The sequence below is a fragment of the Protopterus annectens genome, chromosome 8.part0 (genome assembly GCF_019279795.1).
Source record: "Protopterus annectens isolate FY-2018-M chromosome 8.part0, PAN1.0, whole genome shotgun sequence".
NCBI classification, from domain to species: domain Eukaryota; kingdom Metazoa; phylum Chordata; order Ceratodontiformes; family Protopteridae; genus Protopterus; species Protopterus annectens.
The window spans coordinates 1395804054-1395827765 of NC_056741.1; the positions used below are offsets into that span (position 1 = coordinate 1395804054).

The window sequence follows — 23712 nt, forward strand, 5'->3', positions numbered from 1 at the left end:
TTCAATGCTTGTATCTGTTATGGTGGTGGTTTTGTCCTTTGAACCTTGCCTAAAAAAGGCACTATAGGGGTGGCAAGAGCTTTAGCCAGTAACCTGAATCCCAGGGGTGACAAGTGCAGACCATCTCTGGCAAAGCATCGTGGTTTGTCGATCATGTCTTCCCAGGCAGACAGATACTGGATCCCCTTTGAATGACACCAGAAGCTTAGCCAGTTGTTGAAGTCAATCATTTTGTCCTTATACTGTGGTATCATTCTGGGCGAAGGCAAGATGCTACTCGGGGCTAAAGTCATATCTGCCTGGGCCACATGATCCAAGAGCTATTCCATGTCTCTTTTTTATGTAGTCCAGGGAGGTACGTCTCAAGTCATTCACTCCAACTTGAACAATGACAGAGTCATATTTGTACTTATTGTGGACTGACTTGAGTGCATGCATTATGTGGCAGATCCTGGCACCTGACAGGCAGCTGACTGTAGTTTTCTCCTTGCTCAGCCTGGTGAGAGGGACATCAGTGTGCCTGACTATAGAGTCACCTATGACTAAAGTGTTGGGTACATTGTCTTGCCTTAGGGGCTGTTGTTGGGTGGCACACTGGTGTTGTGAGCTGTGTGTCACTTTGGTTGTGACTGGTGTTTGTTTTGCATTTCAGCTTCGAAGGTCCTTGTTACTTGGGCAGGTTAATGGTAAGGGCCTCCGCATATGTGGGTCTAGTGTTGCTATGTGTGGGTGTTGATGGTGTGGGTATTGAAGGGCTATGAGTTGCTTGAGGTGAAGTGCAGGTGTTTACCTTCTCCTCTTGACTGTCTAGCACAATCTTGGCCGGAAAGAGCTTTGCTTCCAGTTTGGCTATGTAAGTGCATCTCTCGCAGGTTGCAGTGTTGGGTGGTAGGAGGAGAGGGTTGTCTATGTACATGAGGCAATTGCTGCATTGCCCCAGTATGCCCAGATTCACCAGGTGGACAGGAGAAATCACCAGAAGCTGACCCTTGGGCATGCCTGTTTAGGTGCTTTTTTTGTAAAGTACAAGAGCTGTTTTCCCTTACCTTTGCAAGGTACTTTGCAATTATAGGCTGTTTAGTGCCTACAATTAATTTCCCCTTATTGACAAGGAGAGTGGAGTGCTTGTATCAGTTTCAGGCTTCCTAGTGCTTTCCAGCAGGTTCTAGAGCAAGTGCTAGTCACAGGGGTTCAGATTTTAATGCTGCTACTGAGAAACTAGCTAGTTCTAAGGGAAAATTTGAAGAGCAGACTTTCTGGCACCTGAAATAGTTTAAGTGTAGCCCCGTGGTGCTGCACGATGCGAAAAATGCACAAACACACGCATGTTTAAGCCAGAAAGTTGAAAGGGATAGAAATCAGCCCAAAAAGGCTAATAAAATTACAATTTCAGAGCTGGAAACCACTCCTCTAGTGTTAACGAGGCAGTACAATGCTCACCACTCCCACTGGTAAGCAGTAGGACTTCCCTCTACCACAGCAAGGTCTGGTTTCCCAAAGGATACTGTTATGCATTTCTTGGCATTTAGTTTTAGTCCATGTCTCTGACACCAGTTATTTGTCTGTGTCAAACCCTGCTGGAGAACATTTGTGTCAGTGTGAGATTCAATAACACCTCCTAATTTGCAATCATCTGCAAATTTAGTCAGCCAGAGACTGCTGACATTAACCTTAACTTCTGAGAAGTAAATGCCAAAAAGGAACGGTCCAAGGACTGATCCCTGAGGGACTCCACTTGTGAGTGGCCTCTTTGCAGAGGTTGACTCACCAATTCTAACTTCCTGGGTCCTATCTGTGAGGCAGTTGGCTATCCATCAGATGACATACAGGTCTGTACCTAACCTCTTGAGTTTGGCAACAATGGCTGAGTGGGGTATTGTGTTAAATGCCTTGGCCAGGTCAAGGTAGGTAGTGTGAAAGATTTTGCCCTCATCCATTGCTTTGGTGACCTTCTCAAAAGAAGTCCACCAGGTTGAGTAGGCATGATCTGTCCTTGATGAAATCAAACTGGGTTGGGTCCAGTGTCTGTAGGTTTACTATGTCTCTGTTGATCATCTCCATGATAATTCTTTCCATGGCTTTACATATAAGACTAGTGAGACTTATGGGTCTGTAGTTTCCAGGGTCTGTAGATGGCCCACCTTTGTGCAGAGGGGTGACTGTTACCTTTCTCCATTCATGAGGCATGAAGACTGTTTGGAGGCTACAGTTAAATAGTAATTCCAGAGGCCCTGATAGGTCATGTTTCATTCTATTTAGAAGGTATTCTGGGATATTGTCTGGCCCCACTGATGCAGTGTTCTTGGTCTTAGAAAGAGCATTAAGGACCTGTTCCCTAGTGATAGTAGGGGGAGTTATATATTTCCTGAGAGAAGGGTAAATTTGGAGCTGAATTTATCAGCCAGGAGGTTTGCTATATATTCTGGCTCAGTATAGGTGACTCCATTTACAATGAGCTCTGCACAATTGTGTATTGCCTTTGAGGTTGCAGGCATAGCTAAATAATGCTTTGTGGTTGCCCTTGGCCTGGGAGGCCAAACTTACTTTAAATTTACCCCGGGGATTATGTCAGTCGCCCTTCTAGACAGTGGTCCAGGGAAGTAAATATTGTGGGAAGAAATAGCCAGGAAATTGTTATGGCTAGGCTTGTATAGGCCCTAGGGCCAAAAGCCTAGTACTAACCTATAAACCTATGAACCCATGAATTTGGCTTTGGTAGACTTTATTTGTCCTCTGAGTTGTTTAGTGTGACGAGAGTGCTTTTATCCTTCTGGGTGCTGCACCTCCTAATTTTTGCCATGATTTGCTTCCTCCTGTTATACACCCTATTGATTTTGTGATTTCACCAGGGTAGCTTGTTTTTTGTTAGTTCTGTACGTCTTCCTGATGGGTACCACTGCCTCTATGCAGCTATTGACATGCTTGTACAAGGTTTCTGTGAACAGGTCTGCATAGGCAGCAGTGTTCTGAGGGTTTAATGGGTCTGGAAATTTTGCCAGGTTCTCACTTAATAGCAGGAGGTTAGCCTTAGAATAGTTTCTGAATATTTCAGGTTTAGCTGGAGGTCCAGGTTTTATTTTTACTTCAAAGGAGACCATTTTATGGTCTGACCTTACCAGAGAAGGTGGGGGTGTACAGCATTCTCCCATATTAGTGAGAACCAGATCCAGTATGGTTTCATCCCTGGTTGGTGTACTGACTATCTGGTCCAGGAAGTTTGTGTTTACAAAATCCAGGAATGCCTGTGCATGTACGTTTGGTGTTGTACAGGATTCCCAGTTAATAGAGGGGTAATTAAAGTCACCCATGAATATGGTACTGGGTTGGATGGTTAGTGTTTCTAATACATGGTATGGGACAATAAACACTGAATACATGATATGGGACAATAAACACTGAATACATGATATGGGACAATAAGCATTGGGCAGGAGGAGAGCCATCAGATGGCTTGTTGCTTATGGGAGAGGTAGCTGGAGAAAAAGGTTAGGGCAGTAGCAGATAGAATGAGGTTGGTGAGTTTAGATAGAAGAATATTGTAAGAGACAGTGTTGAAAACTTTGGACAGGTCAAAGAAAAGACAGGATACGAGTTGGTTATCGTGGGGCTCAGTGACAGAATGTGTAAATGATAGGAGGGCAGTAGCTGTGCTGTGGTTAGGCTGGAAGCCATGTTGAGTGGGTGTGAGAAGGTTTTCCTGGAGGAGATAGTTAAGAAGCTCTGTATGAATACATTCTTTGAGTATTTTAGAGAGAGGGATGAGGATGGCAATTGGTCGGAAGTTAGATGGGTCAGTTGAGTTCCCTCCTTTGTGCAGTGGGATAGTGAAGAAAGGTTTCCAAATTGCTGGCACTGTTGCTTTCTGAATAGCTCTATTGATTAACAGGGATATTGGATAGGATATGGATTCAGCAGCTAATTTGAGGAAGGTAGGTGAGAGATGGTCAGAGGAGGGGGAACATGGTTTAAGCTTCAGAAGAAGTGATTTAATGTAGGAAGTAGGAACAGGTTGAAAGATGAGGTTATTTTTAAGATGATTGGGAGGGGTAGAAGGGTTGTTTGTGTTGGAGTTAGAAGGTGTAAGTTCTGGACTGTGTCAATGAAGTGTCTATTGAGGGGGGTAGCAGTTTCTAGAGGGGTGTTATTTGGGTAAGGGGATGGGTTTAAAGGGCAACATGGATAGATAATTTTATTTGGGGTAATCCAGAATGTACATGGATTGGATTTGCTATTACTTTGGGGAGAGTTATAGTAGGATTTCTTGTCCTTATTGATACATTTTTGACGAGGTTCTGAAGTTCTTTGTAGTTTTGTAACAGGGGGGAGGGCTGTTTAGTTTTGGTCCAGGCTTTCCAAGCGCTATCACATTTATGCATGAGTGATCTTGTGTCTTTAGTTAGCCAGGGGGTGAAGTTAGATTTGATTCCAATTTTCCTGGGTGGGGCAAGGGAGTTTAGAGTGTCTAGGAAAATTTGATTAAATTTAAGAACTGCTTCATTGAGAGGGATGTGTTTCAGGATGGACCAGTCAATACTAGACAGAATTAAATTGAATTGAGTGGTATTGAAGTTGGATAGTTTACGACAGTTTCTGTATGAATGTGGTTTGTGTAGTTGGGTAGAGTGTCATAGGATGGAGGTAGGAAGATGGTCACTTAAGGAGTTTGGTAAGGTAGTTGGACTGTGGTAAAGGTTAGGTGAATTAGTGAGTATCCAGTTGATAGTAGAGTTGGAGGAAGAAGCATTATGCAGGTGGGTGGGGGAAGTTATCAGTTGGTTGAAACCCTGTAGGTTGATACTAAGTTGTGGAGAGACACATGCCATTTTGGACCAGTCAATATTGACATCGCCCAGGATGAAGGTTTCATATGGTATATTGTGGGAGAACCAGGATAGGATAGATTCCAGGGCTGGAAAATTTTTACCAGGGGGAATGTACATGGAGGCAATGGAAAATTTCTTGTGAGGGTTAAGATGGCAGTTTAGGATGATTAGTTCAGCTGGGTGGAAGTCTGGAATAGGGATGGTGATAGATAAGAGGTTCCGGCTGTCAGAGTAAAGGATGGCAATGCCACTTCCCTTTTTAGAGATTCTATCAGAGCGGTAGATATTGAAACCAGATGGGAGTATTTCATTGTTTGTAATGTGTGGTTTTAGCAAAGTTTCGGATAAGGTTAAGATGTGAGGGAAGGTATGGGCTGTCCATGTATGCAGCTCAGTAATTTTGTTAGTGAGGCTTTGGATATTTAGGGAATAGATAGCTAGGTGTTTATGAGATGAAGTCTGGTGATATTGGGGATGGGGAGGGTGTGACAGATGTGGAGAGAGGGAGGTAAAGGAAGGTTTGCGGGGTAAGTGACTATGGGAAGGGGAGGTGGAGCTAGGATTGGGGTGGATGTTGCCAGCTCAAAGTATATTACTATAAAAGAGGAAAGAGGAGGTAGGAATATGAGTTGATAGTGTAGTTTTGGTTTGGATTTACAAGAGAGAGGGTAGATATGTAATATAGTAAGCTTATGAAAGCAGTTATTGGAGAAGTTGAAGAGAGATGGGGAGATTATGAAGGAGTGAGAGGGGGAGAATGTTTAGGGTTACATGAGGTAGGAGAATATGTGTATGGGTGGGAAGGGTTGGTGTGATAGAAGGTTAGAGCAGAAAGAAATATGAGAAGTGGAGATGTAAATTATTGAAGTTGCATCTTAGTTTGTGTGGAGAGTGTTAGGAATGGCGTGTGTGGATAAGGAACTTTAAGGAATGGGAAGTGATGTAGTTTAATATTGATAGAGCAAGAGTGTAGGTGTGTTTAGGCAGGAAATGGCATGTGAGTGGTTGAGCTGGCAGGAAGGGGAGGTAATGGAGAGTATAAATGTAATTGAAGTGGGGGTGGGTGGGAATGGGGGTAGAGTAGGGGAGCAAATTGAGCCCGAGTGAACCAAGGGCGAATGGAGTGGGACTACACCCACGAGACTCCAAGAAAGACAATCAGTGAAATAGGTATGTTTGGCAGCAGTAGAGAAGCAAGAGGGAGTAGAGCAGGGCACAGAGATGTTCAGAAAAGTCAGTAGGGAAGGAGGTGGGACAGAGTAAAGAAAGCTAGGACAGGTCAACAGGATAGAGTAGTTCAGAAGGGTCAAGCTACAGCATAATAGGGATGGGAGCACAGTAGACAGGGATCTCAAGAAAAAGAGTAGCTGTAGTATGGCAGGACAGAGGGAGAGCAGAGTAGATGGCAGGATAGGGAGCGACCCAAAAGTGTGCAAGAAGCAGCAAGCAGGGGTGCAGCAGTACAGGGAAATGCTTAACAAGTAACGTTTAACTGGGCATACTTTATTTACACACAAAAATGGAGAGGGGCAGTCTTCATTGGGGCTAGGCAGCAGGTAGATCCAGGCATGGTAGGTCTGTGGGCTTCAATTGGTGGTTACTGTTAACTTTATTTACACACAAAAATGGAGAGAGGCAATCTTTGATGGAGCTAGGCAGCAGGTAGATCCAGGCAGGGTAGGTCTGTGGACTTCAATTGGTAGTTACTGTTAAGTTTATTTACACACAAAAATGGAGAGAGGCAATAATGTTTAAGGTGTTTCTCTCTAAGAGAGAAGGTACAGGGTTTAATTCCCATGAAAGGGAAATTAGCTAAACTTAAAATAAGCCACAAGGGCATTTAGGCTCATAATACTTATCTCGAACCTATGAACCTATGCAGAGATGTGTTGTATATGAGTGAAGATGGGAGGAGATTAGAGTTCCTAAATCCAGTTGTTTTTCTGCTTCTTTAAACTTGTATAAAGTATTAAAGTGGGTAAAGGAAGAGAATAAGTATTTAATAGTAAAAAAGTTCAAATACAAGTACAAAAAACTGTATGAGATTATGAGAATAAGAAATAGAGAAAAAGAATATGTAAATACATTAAAAATTATCAAGAAAAATATTAATACAGAAACTACAAAAATGATGATATAGAGAAAGATAGAAGCATGTGGTATAATAATGTAATGAAACAATATTACTATGTAAATCCATGAGAAAATGTGCCAGAAGTGATTAAAGCCATTAAAGTAAGGAAAACGTGGTGTGCCAAGATAGTAGAGTGTCAGGATTTCCTATGGAGACTGGTAACAAAATAAGTTACCAGTAAAGTAGAGTTTGCCATATAAAAAGAAAGTTGAAAGAGTATGTTTATTTTGTGGGAAGGAAGATACAACAGAGCATGTTGTTTTGTGTAAACGAGTGTGAAACTCAGGAAAAGATTGTGTGAAGAAAAGAAAATGAGAATATTAATGACATAAACAATATACTGTAGGTATAATATCCATATAAAATCACATTTATAAAAGGAAAGAAGATGTGACAAGGTTAGATGAGAATTTATGTTATGTAGTATGGTTTATTTGGAATGAATGACTGAATAAAATGTTTAATGAGAATTGGATTTTGGCAAATATAAATCAGACTATAGTTGTGGAAGGAGTGGGGGATCAATTACAGAAAAATAATTGGGATGTTATAAGCAAAATGAGCTAAATGATAAATAAGAAATAGAAATGTGTGTGTGTGTAAATTATATATATATATATATATATGTATGTATATATATATATATATATATATATATATATATATATATATATATATATATACATATATATATATATATATATATATATATATATATACATATGTATATATATATATATATATATATATATGCCTGTAAAAATGTAAATATTTTACTTTGCTATCTAAGAGTAGGAAGAAACGGTCTCAAAACTGGAAACACTCCCTCCTCAACTTAAACAAGCAAATAAGACTCCTAGTGAAGTAACCAAATGATAGGCTTATCATTTGGTTACTAGGTTTGGCTTTGCAGTGTTCTTCTACTTTTTGTGTTTACTCCTAGTGAAGTCCTCCAATGCTAACTATGAATCCAAATTAGCTTCCCTAACTAAGGATAACCACAAAGAATTCTTTACTTACATCCATAATCTCAAAGGTAAGGCCCAAATTTGCGCTGAACTCCTAGTTAGTACTACATATATAGAATCTGTGGATATAGCAAACCTGCTGGTTGACAGGTTTAGTGAAAACTTCACTCACCTGTCCCCGCCAGATATACCCCAAAGCATCCCAAACACCTGTCCCCCACCTAGTATCTCTAAGGAGCAGGTCTTAAATGCCTTCTCCAAGGTCAAAATTCCATCCTCTATGGGACAAGACAACATCATGGGCTGTATTCTACATGGGTTAGAACAGGAATTAGCATCACCATTGAGCATACTTTTCAATCACAGCCTAAGCACTGGCTTCATCCCAGTGGAATGGAAAACAGCTCCTGTCATCCCTTTGCACAACTTGGGTACATCCACAGACCCTGAGAACTATAGACCCATTAGTATGACCAGCCTTATCTGCAAGGCCATGGAACGAATCATCATAGACCTTATTAACATAGATATAGGGAATCCCCAAATGCTCAACCCCACCCAGTTTGGCTTTGTCAAGGGGAGATCATGCCTGTTAAACCTGGTGGACTACTTCGAGACAGTCACCAAAGCCCTAGATGAGGGCAAATCTGTGCATATGGCCTACCTAGACTTAGCCAAGGCCTTTGACACAATCCCCCACTCAGGCATCATTGATAAACTCACCCAGCTGGGTATCAACCCATATTTTGTCAGGTGGTTGCAAACTGGCTCACTGATAGAACTCCTGTCAGAATAGGGTCCGCCTCCTCCAGCAGACCTGTAACCAGTGGTGTTCCACAGGGATCAGTTCTGGGACTCCTACTGTTTGGAATCCACATCTCCGAAGTGCAGGCTAAAACTAAAGGACTGTGGCTGACAAAGTTCACTGATGGCTGTAAACTGGGAGCGATCATTGAAACTCTTAGTGATGTCAACATCTGGCAAGAATGTCTTACACAGACTAATGACTGGTGCCAAAGTCATGGTCTTAAACTTAATGAAAAAAATGCATTATCATCCCCTTCAGCAAGGGTGATGTTCATGCAAACTACCACATCAGTAGCAATACCCTAAGCAAACACTCAGTGGTGAGAGATCTGGGCACACAGGTTGACAGCAACCTTAACTTCGATCACCGTGTCTCCACAGTTGTAAGAAGGGCATTTTATATTGCTCATGTCATAAGTAAGGGCATTGCCTCCAGAAAAAAAAGAGGTTATAACCCCCCTGAACTCTTTCCTCATCATGCCAATAATAGAGTACAATGCTTCCTTTGGTATGTTCCTTTCCAAGCACCTGCAGCAATTGGAGAGACCACAAAGGTTCTTTACAAAGAAATGTCAAGGTCTTCAAGATCTGCCTTATGTGGAGAGACTGAAATCGTTATCACTTTACTCTGTGTCATACAGAATGCACAGAGGCAACTTGTGCCTTGCATATAGTGCAATCTCTAACCCAGCATTGATGGAAATGCTGCACATTCACAATTCAAATGCCACATGGGTCACTTGCTCAAAGGACCTTAACCTGGTATGTGACATCAACAGAACTTGCTGGAAAGATAGATTTGTCTCACAGAGTTTGACCCACCTTTGGAACAAGCTTCCTGTTCATGTTAAACAAAAACCCTTGGCCCTATTTAAGTGCAATTTGGACAGCTGGATGGGTAACCAGAAATTCACCCCGGGGGTTCCACATGTATCCCTCTTAGACAGGGGTGGTAGGTGCAGATTTTAGTGTCTGCTTGAACCAGACACCCTTGGGAACACAGGCTGAACTTGGGTAGACTTGTAAGGGCCCTGGGGCTGTTAGCCTAGTAGCGTCCTATGATCCTATGACTTCAGTTTTATGTCTCATCTGAAGGATGGCACACTCAGGAGTGCAACAGCCCCCTTATGCTGAACTAATTGTCCGCAGTCAATTCAGTTGGTGTGGGAATAGGACCCACCACTTTCCACAATAAGGCAAATTATTATGATCTTATCTTGAATCTACTCTGTTATTCATATTAGTTTCAAGAATTTAATTTCTGATTGGTGAAAATTTTTTTTGAAGATGGTTTCTCATTATCTTATTGCATGTATAATTATCACAAACCAGTTTTTGCCCCGAGCAGTATATTTATTCATTAATAAATGTTTACTGGCATGTAATTAAGATTAGAATTCCTTTAAAAATTGTAGAAAAAAGAAGGGATCTGTTTTCCAAATACAAATTGTTATGTTGGTATTATCTCTTAAAACAGCACATTGGGTAGAGCCCGTGTGTATATATGGAATGACATTTACTTTTAGGGAGTAATGTAAATATTAAAATTTCTCAACCATTACACCATTAATTACATTTTCTCAACATTTAAACCAATAATATTTCCAATTTCATATTCCCACATAAACTCAAATTATATTAATGTTAAAATCTTTTTTAAAGACTGCATCAGATAGTTTCATTCATACTACTGCTAGTACATCGAAACAGAACAGGATTCTACGGGTATTGTTTATTGCAATTACAATGAAGAAAAAAGACCAGGAACCCAATGAATAAAATTTATTCCTGTCTGACGTCTCGGCATACACTGCCTTCTTGGTGTACTCCAAGAAGGCAGTGTATGCCGAGACGTCAGAGAGGAATAAATTATATTCATTGGGTTCCTGGTCTTTGTTCTTCATTGTATTTGCTGTATTTGCTTTGCTGTTGTTTTTGCTGCTGAGGTATTGTTTATTGCTTTGATTATTTTTCAGTAAAGAATGTTATAAACTTGGAGTGCTATTCACAGATATTGTGCACCATGAACTAGGACTGTTATACCAAGGAATGGAGCAGCAAAGTCCCATGCACCTCACTGAAAATTTTACATGAGGAGAGGGTATGACTCTCTATGCCGTCGTGTCCCATTGTGTAATTTTGTTAATCTGTTCATGAGTACATTTTTAAATTCCCACAAGGGTTGTACATGATTCATAAATGTTGTACCACCTGCATAAGGGTTGTTCCCGGTAGGGGAGAATATGAAACTGCAGCTGCTGGTATAACACTTGTAAATGCATTGTTCACACTTCTCTGCTAATTTGTTGGTCAACATACACAACTAAGAGCAGCACTTTGGTAAAAGCAAAAAAATACTCCTTTGCATGTCAGGAAAAACCTTAACAGCAATGGAGTTTCCTCTGCAGTAGGTAAGCACACATGTAACTTTCCCTTAAACAGTGATGCTGCTGAGATGGCCCCTCAGGGAGCTCCCACATCACCAGATCCCCTCATTGCGATAATATGATAGTAACCCTAGCAGCTTTATCGTGTCTCAGAGAAAGTTTATGACTCATTCAGTGACATGATGGCAGAGAACAGTGCAACAGTGACTAGCAACTTAATAAAGTATCTTATATGATTGCTACTTAGTTACTAAGTTGCTGCTCCCAGATGTGCTTTGTAGTACTGTCATGAGGCATAGTACTTCAGCCCATCTAGTTCACAGTTAGTACTGTGCATAGCTGTGTGCCTTTCACAGAAACTAAGAAGCTTCTGTATACCTCTCTTCATTAGCTTGATACATGCCTAGGAATGACAGTAATGACTGACAGTGTACTAAGTGCAATGCACAGAATACGGTTTTCAGCTGTACTTTGTTTACGAATACCACAATCCGAGAGCATAAGTAAACTTAATTTAAATGAATAAGACTGGTTAGACATTTGGCATTTAAGAATTTTTTTTGTAAATAAACAATTACTATACTTTTTCAGTAGAGGAACAACGAATGACTATTAACTGTTATCTTAAAATGATTATTTTCCCGGTTACTCCCTGGATTATCCCGGTTAACAAATGTAAAATAAAATAAATAAAATAAATAAAAAACAATAATTCAATTAACTCTTGATCCTGTACAAAATTGTTTTAGAACATAAATCATATTTTTTACTTTTAATGGAGTTTTTTTGAAAGCAACTTAAATTTTAATTGTGTGCTTTTACACACCTCCGTTATTACAGGAAATCTTTACAGGGCAATTTATACGACATGGTAGTTTATTCAAGATTTTTCTTACTTTACTTAATTTAAAAAGTCAAAGTGGATTTGGAGCATATATATATATATATATATATATATATATATATATATATATATATATGTATATATTTTTTCTTGTAAAAGGTTAAATAAATATAAAAATAATAATAATAGTAATATCAATTTGGTAACCAGGTAGGCCCCACTGAACACACAGTCCCTTTCCATGGATGATCTGGAAGCAGTTTCCGGTTAAGTGACTTGCTCATGGTCACAAAGTAGGCAAATGAGGGCAGAGGGAATCAAACCATGTACCACAGGAGCTACATATCACAGCCTTCATATTCTGTGCAAACTGCCTGACTGCTTGTTGTAGCAGTTTAACAGATTTTCTCAGGCTTTATTGCCTGACAGTTTTGAATTGTCTGAACACTTGGCCATGTTTAACACCCATATTTCTTCCTGAGTGGGTGTTTCACAAAGACCACTTATGCTGCATGTTGCAAGTAGCAAAAAACATCTAAACAAAAAACTGGAAGAAATTGGATTTGCCTGTTTGGTGGGGTGTTACTATCCTATAAATTTTATTATAAAGAAATAATCACTATAAAATATGTTCTTAAAGATGATAATAGCTGATCTAAGCTGGGACAACTTAATGGTTAATCAATCCATCCATCCATCCATCCATCCATCCACAATCCCTTTTCCCATTTTTGCACATGGGTTGGAGTGTCACATAAATATTCTGTCATTATGAATATGACTTATGTTTCATAATTTGTGACATTCATAAATATCACAAATTATACAATTATACAAATATACACCTGTAGAGCTCATAACCTAGCAGGTGACTCCCTCTTCTGTAACACCGTTGGTAAACTATGGAATCTACTACCTACTGAACTTACAACTCTCTCCTCTCATACACTTTTCAAAAAGAAGCTCAAGCTTCATCTCAAAAAAACACTGGTTATGTTCTTGTATTACCCCTGACTAATTGCTTTATCCTCTAGCATTAACCACCTGCATCAACTTCCATTCACTTTCTAACCTTTTATTTATATTTTCTTTTTTCTGAATCCTGGGACTTCAGTCTTCATAAGTCTTCTTAAGTCTTCACATATATTGCCTTTTTATCAACATTGGTAACTGCCTTCCACACTATACATTGTATATATTCTATGATGACTTTTTTTTTAAAACGTTACTTAAAATGTTTTTATCATATTATTCTCTAGACTTTTTCATGACCTTATTTAAAAATGTGTATATTTTATTTTTATTATTATTATATTTCTCTTCTTTTCTATTTTGTCATTTTATATGGTGTTATTGTTTTTTATCTATATTGTTTTGCACATGGAGCTTTTCTCCCCGGGCCTCTACTGAAAATGGACATGTATCCAGTTAGACTAGCCCGGTCAACAAATGTAAAATAAAATAAAAATAAAAATAAATTAGATATGTATTTTGAAATACATTAACTGTGACATGCCCATGTAGTGTTTATTTTTCTCTGTATAGTTCTTTCCCATCTCCTGCAGTTATTAATTACAGTGCAAGCAAAAGACCATTAAAGCTACCATATTAATGGAATTTATAACATGTTGTAGAAGAGATGCCTGCAGGTTGACACGTCTATAGTTTTCTCTTCTACTGAAGATGTAAATCACAGTAAAAGAAATTGAAAAATAGAAGTGTTAAATTAGGGCAACTCATAACACCTTTGAAAAATGTGCTTTTGATGCGGATTGCAGCTACCCTGTCCAAGCTGACTGTCACTAAACAGTAGCCCGCTCGTGGCCATAGGATCTTTAGCACATTAGCAGTGGCCATGGGATCTACAGCACTTCAGTAAGCATGGCCAAGCTGCAAGCTAAGATTCCCATTAGTTGATTTTTTTATGTGGTTTACTAGCAAGTTGTGATGTTGTCACTGAGGTGAAGCGATGCATTAGATTGTGCATGTGCTGGTCACTACAAGGTGCACAGCTCGTCACATAAGTGCAGTGTCCACAGAAGACAAAAAAATCGGCTTTCATTACCATTTTACAGATGTGCTGTGTCATTTTCAAGTAACGTGAGGTATACTGTGTCAACTTGCCACGTGACTGTTGTGTCATATCTAGCTCTGCTGACTAGGTCTTAAATGTTAATTGGTAATATCTTAGGGGTATAAATAATAATAATAATAACAGCTCATGTACTGTCACATATTACATTTTTATTTATCTGCAAACCAGTAAGTGAGCTGGATTTTTTAGCATTAAGCTTAGGATGCAGGGGGAAAATAACAGTTTTTCTAATTTTGTAACTGTGCATCTATGTATGTGTATTTATGTATGTATGTGTATATATATATATATATATATATATATATATATATATATATATCATATGGGTCTAGGACTATTCACTGAAAGCACATTTCACTGAAAGTCAAATGACTTTGCACAAATCACTGAAAACTCAATTCACTGAAACACACTTCACTGAAAGATATATGTAGCCTTTTCCCCACTGCTATGTGACCCTGGAGTTAGTATATATGGTAAGGGGGTGTGGGGGTAGCACCCCCCACATCAGGGGGTGTGGGGGCTTACACCCCCACATATTTTGGATATATATTAAGTTCCGAAAAGAGTACTTTATTGGAATTGCAAGTATCCATGTATATAGTTCAAAATATTTAAAATAGGTGGGGGGGGCTATGCCCCCCACACCCCCCTTACTATATATATACTAACTCCACGGTCGCACAACAGTGGGAAAAAGGCCATATATAACTTTCAGTGAAATGTGTTTTGGTGACTTGTGTTTTCAGTGAATTGAGCTTTCAATGAATTGTGCACAGTCAAATGTGTTTCAGTGAAATGTGCTTTCAGTGAATAGTCCTAGACCCATATTTTATATATATATATATATATATATATATATATATATATATATATATATAAAATGTATGTATGTAAATATGTCTATATTGATCTATATATAAATCTCTATATATGTATATATAGAGGTATATAAATCTCTTGAGATATATATATATATATATATATGTATGTATATATATATATATATATATATATATATATATATATATATATATATATATATACACACACATACATATAGATAGATACATGATGTTATAGCCAATCTGCTTGCATACATTTTGGAGAGAACCAGAGTACGTCTAGAAAGTCCATCCTTTCCCAGAACTAATTTTCATAATGCATGCAGACAATGAATGGTGGTTAAGACTGAAAGCTGAACTATGTAGCTCTAACACACAAGCTTAGCTACTCAGTAACCATTCTCAGTTCCTTTCACTTTGTATTGCATCTTATTAAGCAGTTTGTATCGGGGTATATGACCCAAGTCAAGACTAAGCAAGGATTCTGAGGTTCCCATGTATCTAATAAATAAAATAAATACAAATTGACTTGTTGGTGAATGTTTTCGACTGTTATTGGCCTGCTTGCTGTACTATGTGAGTATATACCTAGTTCACGTTGCTCCTTATTTGTGCTGACAGCCTTCTGCTTTTCTTGCTGCTGACTTATCTTGCAGAAAATACCACACCTCTTCCATTAGCATTGGTGCATTTTCTTTTGTATGTCTATCTTAAAAACATATAACTCATTTTGTATAACTGCTGTAAAAAGAGAACATTTCCCAGCAATTATATTGAAGAGTGAGGTGCATATCCCCAAACTGATATTACACTCACCCCTCAATGGTCCCATCTGTAGCTGTACAGTTGTGAATATTCATGCTTTTTTCAGGAAAAGATAGATACGATGCAACTGAATTAAGAGTACAGCTGGGCAGCACTTTTCTGTAAAACAGAGGTGTGAGAACAACATGATACAATCTGAAAGCAGGAGGCTGCACTGCAAGGTAAATAGGAAATGGGGAAAGGTTTTTCTTTTTTTTTTTGCCATGAGTTACTTTCCTTTGGTCAAATACTCAGAGTAAGTTTAGTGTTTGTGAAACCCCAACCCTACACCTCACCTTAGAATAAAACGTTCTGTAACACAAATTGCAGGAAGATGGTGGTAGGGTTTTGTTAATTGACTGGAAAAGGAAACTGCTTATTTTCTGTGCTGATATGTGTTGTGGTGTTTTATGTTTTCAACAGGCTGCTTGTGCTGGCATCAGTCAATCAATTGTTTCAATATTTCAGCATTTTGGTCAATCTCCATGGCATCCAGACACCTGTCAACTGCTCTGTCTCATTTGTTAGGGCTGTCAAAAGCTGTTGGACCTGTTTTTGAATGCAAGAACACTCACGTTGCCCAAAAGTGTCTAATCCTTAAGTGAGGGACTTTCCCTCTTTGTAGGAGTTGTGCAAACTTTTTGTGGGTACACTTAGGATGAAGAGTACTAAGGCAAAGATCCCAAAACTGTGTGTATGTTTGTGCATTTGTTTTGTGTGTGTGACTTATATTTAAGATGATATGGGTAATGAAGCTTCTCATATCTAACATTTTGTACTTATTTTTATTGATCACAAAAGAAGGATGTATGTTTTTCTTTTGCAATCAGTATAGTTTCAATAAACACTTTCAAGCTTATAGCACCAGTTAACACCCACAGCTCCTTTTGGCATTCAAACCATTTTTGAGATTGGTTTCTTTAAGCAACTTATTAGCTAGTAACATGCAGTATTAGAAATGGCAACAAATGATTAAAAAAATGACACTAAGATTGTTAATCTATGATGTCCTGCAGTAGAGAACTGAATCACGGTTTGCCATTTATTAATCTTATTTTCATATTTATGCTTATATTTTCATAATTGAGAGACCTACCTGCTATTGTGGGATATGATGTTAAATGCCATGGTGAGAGACCGGAAATTGATTGTTAATGTCCAGTTATATCCCAGTATAACGGAGACATTGCTCATTGTTAGTAATTGTGAAAGTAAGCCCAATTTCAATATACACAATACTGTAAAAAACAAGTGAATTATAAATTATTGAATGACATCAGGTGAAACCTTAGATGATGAAGAAAAATGTCATGATACTTACACTGTTATTTGCATATCTTGAGAGATAGTGTTATTTGTATTGCTAATTATACACTTGAGCATATATTTTCATATATCTGTAGATAACTCAGTAAACATGCAGTCAGAGTCATTTTATGTTATGTCTGGTTAACAAAAGTGTTCTAACAACGTATGTCTAGGTTGTGCAGTTTCTAAGATATAACAATTTTTGAACGTTTAACAAAAAGTATAATTTTGGGTTTGTGTGCATTATAAAATGTTATAGTGTTTAAAGAAAGACTATTAATGCACTATTATCACTGTATTACTGATAACATTGCTTTTTGCACAGTTTAATAGCTTTCATTGTTCACAAAATATTTACATTTATTTAATGTATGCTTTTTTTAAGATGATTCTTCAGAAAATGCACTGAAATGCCAGGATGTATGTAGGCTGCTAGATGTATGACACCACATACGTGTTAGAGTTAAACATTGTGTAGTCAATGTGGCAGCACAAATGGATTGTGCATCATTTAATGGCACATCAAATACCTATAAGATAATCATGTTTAGATACATATATTCTGATATCTATGTACAGGTAGGTACTGCATCCTTGAAACTGTTGGAACAGAGGGCTGAAAGGGGAATAAATACCCCATAAAGGATTGTGTAGGTTTGCCTTTTCTGAATCTGTCAGTTACATACATATGTGTTTTGGTGTACTTGAATAAGTTATGTGGGTGCATGCATTTCAGTGTGTGTGTGTGTGTGTGTGTGTGTGTGTGTGTGTGTGTGTGTGTGTGTGTGTGTGTGTGTGTGTGTGTGTGTGTTTGGTAGATTTGATGTGAGGGAATTGGGCTAATACTGATTCATGTACAGCAGCACTACATCCCAGAAAAATAGAGAGGATTTACTATTTCATGAGACTGACATAAGTCATTTCTCCTGGGGGTAAGACATCAGTTACAAACTGACATGAATAACCTATCTACTAGCTATGGAAACTGATATATTACATCAGGTAAGAGGACATATTATATCAGAGTATTTGCTTCACTATTTTTAGTGAAAGAAGTAAAATAAATATGTTACCCAGGAAGATAAACTGCTAGCGTATGAAATAAGTGCAGCAACCAGAGAAACAAGCACTGAGCAGACCACAGCAAATATCCTTAAGCTTTTAATATGAACTCCACATAAAAACAATGATAAGAGCTTTCGCAAAGTGTATTTGCTTCTTCAGATCACAATCCTGCAAAGAACTTCATGATTTAAATAATACAATCCAAGTCTACTCAATCAATCAAAACATTTGCATTCATGGTTACTAAGCAACATATAATAAAAACACCTAGTAATACTAAATAGTAGCATAGCTAACTAATTATATAACTCTGTAAATATATGTGTATATAAGCAAATCTATAAAATGTACCTGTTAAAAAAGATGTATTAAAAACAATACATGTAAAAATTCATTTCTTTAGTGACCTTGCTTTTAGGGTAGGTTGTATAGAAATATAGTCATTGAGACCTAACCCTGGTGTACTGTTAATGTAAAAATCCATCTTAATTCTGCTTGCTGTGTAGCATTAACAACATCCTAACACCTTCCTGTATAACTTCTAACACCAGAAACGTAAACGTATGTCCTTCTCCACGTTCATTCATATGTTTTGCTAATGTACTATAATTCATCCCCCTACATGCACAGTATAAATGATCACATATCCTCTCTCGTAGGTGTCTGTTTGTTTTGCCTCCATATAATGAACTACAAAGTGTACATCAGGCCAAGTAGACCACTTTTCTAGTGTTACAATCAGCTAGTGGTAGCCAAGTAAACTCTCGGTTTCCTTGAGGATGTGTAAAGGTGGGGGACTCATCAATATGCATACAAAAAGAGCATGCATTACACTTATGTGTACCTCTCCTTGCTGTGTAATTGTCTAAATCTTGTGTATTTTTCAGATAGCAGAGTTTATGATGTAAAGATTTCTTATTTCTATACCCAGAACTGGGTTTGGTCCCAACTAACCTAACTGTATCCTGATCTGAATGTAATACATGCCAATGTTTATTAATAATGCTTCTTATACCCCATTCATCACTCGAGTAAGCAAATCCAAAGAATAATTTACATTTTGAATTATCATTCCTTTTATGTGTGGACCTAGAAGAAGAAAAATAGGGTCTTCCCATAGTATTCCTTACCTTTTTTACTACATTTTGTGTGTTATCTACCTCATGGCTACAATAACCTCTGGATAAAAATTCTATTTTCATTTGGTTGAGTCCTGCATTAAAATCTTCTGTCTTACTATAAAGCTGACTAGTCCTAAGATTTTGACCTTTAAGCACATTACCGAATACATGTTGAGGGTGCATACTTGTGCGGTGTAAGTATGTCTGGCAAAAACATTCTTTCCTATATAACTTAGTATGATAGGTACCAACATCTCCCCTCAGCAATGTAACATCCAAAAAGTCAATCATCTTATTAGAATGTTTGTAGGTAAATTTCAAAAACCTAGTGCTGTCATTCAACTCACAAATGCTTGTAATTTTTCCTCAAGTCCTATCCATAATAGATATAAGACGTCTACAAAACAATGATAAAAGCCTATAAACATATTATATCTATCAGAATCAAATACCACCTTTTTTCCTATGCAACCATGACCAAGTTGGCATAGCTACTGGCACAAGAAGTGCCCATAGCTACGCCAGAGGTCTATAAGTAATAACTACCATCAAAAGTAAAGGCGTTGTATTCCAATACCATTTCCAAAAGAAAACAGAGGAAATCTATGTGTCTAGCATCATAGTTGCTTTTACATGTCAATATCTGCTTCACCATTTGTATTCCTTCAAAATTTGGTATAGAGGTAAATAAGGATGCTACATCAAGTGTAACCAAATAACATGTAGTTGTACTATAATTTGATCAACATAATCATAGAAATCATGTAAGAAGTGTTTACTGTCACTTAAAACAGAACTACAGCTTGTTAAAATGGGTTTCAACTGTTTTTCTAGATATATAGACAGTGGCTCAGTGAGCCATCCATCTCCAGCAACTATCGGTCTAAGGGGGGTCAAAATAAATCCTTAGGGATCTTCAGGAGACAATTAAACATAGGCACATGAGGATTTTCCACTATAAAGTATCTGAAAATATCCTTCGATATCAGATCATTGCTCAAACATTCTGTCAGTGACCTCATTAATTTATTTTCTATCCTTTGTATATAATTTATATCCACTAACCTGTATGTAAGATGGTCTCCCAACATTCGTTTAATGCTCTCAAAATAAAACATCCTGTCTATAACAACTATCAAACCACCCTTATCTGCAGGCCGAATAACAATATTATTATCCTGTTGTAAAGATATAAGTGCTTGTCTCTCTGCTGCTGTCAAATTAACAAAGCCTTTTCTTCTGCTATTATTACTTAGAAAACAATATAAATATCTACTTCACACAACTTAATAAATACATCCAACACAGGTTGATATTGTGGTACATATGCACTGGGTTTTCTGAAAAGAAAAGTATCTTGAATAGAATCTCAGTTACCATACATCAGCTTCAGTGTCACATTCCTGGTAAAATGTCTTAGGTCCACCAGTGTATCTGGTAGGTCTGCTGGCTGAGCAGGGATAAATGAAAGACCCCTGCTTTAATACATTAATTTCTACATCAGTTAAATTTCTAGATGAAATGTTCCATACAAGATTTACTGAGCTTGTTTCCACATCTTTTTTAAAGTCTGAACATTCCCTTCCTGGGATAGATACCTCCATTTGTTCTTCTGTCGATTCTCCATTGACTCGATTGCATGCTTCCTCTTCTGCTGAAAGGGTAATGTCAAATTATAAAAAAACCTGTTCTGAGTCCACACAAGGGGCTTTTCTACATACCACAGGTTCAGCAGTATTAAGTTTATTGGGAGCTGCACCTAAAGTTACTTCTTCATTTGGTGTGCAATAAACAGACGACTTACTAGAGGAAGCTGAAGTTTCTTCACTTAAAGCACCAAGGGTGTGTCTTGCAAATTCAGTGTTGCCATGATATTGGCGGGGGGGGGGGCATGACATCATCTTCCCACATTCCACAGTAGTTTTAATGCTGGGTAGATGGACTACAGTAGTATCTGTAGCATGAATTGCGTTCTCTGCAGTTACCGATTCACGTCTCTCATACCTTTCTTTTGGCCAAGTGAACACATGATTGTTTGCAAAATCCTTCTTATCTCTTTGTAGTTTTTTCTTTTTCTGCTGTAATAATTTACGTTCATTGGCACATACTTAACCAATGACCTTGTTGATCATAACATCAGCTACATCATTAGAATGCTTCTTCTTATAGATTTCTTCTTGCATATGTTGTACTTTATCTGAAAGCTCGTTTTCAGTCAGCTGGAAATATACTATTAGGAGCCCCATATAACAAAAACTTGTGTCTATGTTTATTCTTTGCCATCTGGTCAATAATTGTGGATGTGACTCACCAAATGTGTGCATAACAAACACTCTTAAGCCTTGAGGTGTAACTTTAAAAGTGCAGCATGCCTCCATATGAAATTGTTGGCATTGTAAATCTTTAAGTGATATAAGTCATTTTCAAGTGTTTTTATTTGCTCACGAAGCAATTTAGATTCCTCAACACCATGGTTTACCTCAACTTTTTGCACAAGTTCTTGATCCATTAATAAAGGATTATCATCACCTCTCAAAAAGTTGGATAAATGATCAATTCTACTTCTCCAACTCTGTTGTGGATTGTAATCAAGTTCAGTGCCAGATGCACAACCTTCAGCCATGTTCTCCCCGAGTAGCAGAAACAAATCAACAAAGTAAATTAAATACATTGCCCTGGAAGATAAACTGCTAGAGTACAAAATAAGTGCAGCAACCAGAGAAACAACATACTGAGCAGACCACAGCAAATATCCTTAAGCTTTTGATATGAACTCCACATAAAAACAAGTGCTTTTGCAAAGTGTATTTGCTTCTTCAGATCACAATCCTACAAAAAACTTCATGATTTAAATAATACTATCCAAGTCTATTCAACCAATCAAAACATTTGCATTCATGGTTACTAAGCAACATATAATAAAACACTTAGTAATACTAAATAGTAGCATAACTAACTAATTATATAACTTTATAAAAATATGTGTGTGTATATAAGAAATTCTAGTGAAAGACTTTAACGTCCTGGAATAAACAGTATTTCACTTCACTCTAAGCCAAATATTTGAAGTGGTTATTCAGTAAGCAACATATAAAAAGTTTTGCAAATAATTTTGTCCATATAAAGAAGAATTTCAGTCAGTGTGTTAAATGGATATGTTGTTTATTAATGCATGTGATATCTTTCAGATAATGAAGACATTTGAAGTGAGACCAGGACCAGACTGTGAGAATGTTATACCTGTAGCACGAACTGTTTTGGTGGCCAACAAACCAATTAATCTCCTGTTCATTGAAAGGCAATCGGTGACTTCTGCTTAAAGAAATGAAGCAAAGCAACAACTTCGAAGGTCATACGTTTTCTGCAAGAGTATAAACAGAATGAAATAAACATTGTAGATCATATCAAGAAATGAATATCTAAAGGTTACTATTCAGATTTTGTCCATTTCACTGTGAGGTGTAGTGGAATTTATCTTTCAGGATTATCTTCGTGAAGTTTTAAGAGCCTTCACAGAGTAGCTTAATGTACAGCATGACTTTTTCTGGAATTTTTCCAAATCAGAACAAACTTCATGAATTTCTGTTTCTGTGTGCTAACAAATGGATCATTTCAGGAAGAAATGCAAGGCATCTGGCTAATTATTTTTGCCTTATGAGATATGTGGCCAGTAACCAAATTTCCAAAAGTTGAGAGGAGGAGTTGAACCAGGTCATGTCATTTCTTGTATACAGGTTTAAAAATCACCTCACAGGTACTGATTTTTGCCTAGCACTATTGCAGCCTTTCTGCTTCAAAGGCAGATGGTGGTGAAAAATTTATTTTAATTTGCGCTGCTTCTATACTTTGCTGGATCTAAAGTCTTCTTAAGATGCACAGTCTTGCTGTGCTGTTTACTGCTGAATCAGAGACACAGAGCTTTGCATGACTCCATCTGTAGTCTGCTTAAAGCACCAAGCCTTTCAAATTGCACACTGATAAAGAAATATATTTTGTAGCTATAGGCACAGTTACAGATAACTTATTTTATAATAAACCACATGTACTCTTTCTGTTGGATTGCAGTATATATTTACAAAGTTTTCCTTCATTACAGATATGAATGATGACTTCTACAAAATACCTCTCTCTGTCCCTCTCTCTCATAACTGAATAACTACAGTTGTTATATAGAGTGCTAGTCACGCACATAGATTTTATTTCCTCTTGGTATCTTTTTTGGCCTTCTGTGGGAAGTCACATAATGTCTGTTTTTAGACTTTTCTATTGTCCTGTCAGCAGTTCTGCTGATGTAAAAATGCACAAATGCATGCAATCAGAATAAGAGAAGTATGAAAAAAAACATCTGTTCTGTTCCTATTGAAAAAACATCATGTATTGCTGAGTTTAGATATTTGTTCTACAAGCATAAGAAAAACATGTGATACTTGCTTTCCAATATTGCTTTGTTAGGCTTTTTCTGATGCTGTGAAGATACATATAGTATGAATGCCCATTTTACATTGCTAAAC

The 23712-nt window shown here is 37.6% G+C and overlaps 1 protein-coding gene across 2 annotated transcripts in view; it reads left to right on the forward strand.

Moving 5' to 3' along the window:
• LOC122809459 (sterol 26-hydroxylase, mitochondrial-like) overlaps nucleotides 1-23343 on the forward strand; it is a 564348-nt gene extending 541005 nt beyond the window's left edge. For both annotated transcript variants that reach the window (XM_044080981.1, XM_044080982.1), the window contains one exon: nucleotides 22390-23343. In XM_044080981.1, the coding sequence (XP_043936916.1) occupies nucleotides 22390-22521 (132 nt within the window). In that variant the 3' untranslated portion in view covers nucleotides 22522-23343. The remainder of the gene's footprint in view (nucleotides 1-22389) is intronic.
• Nucleotides 23344-23712: the final 369 nt, after the last annotated feature.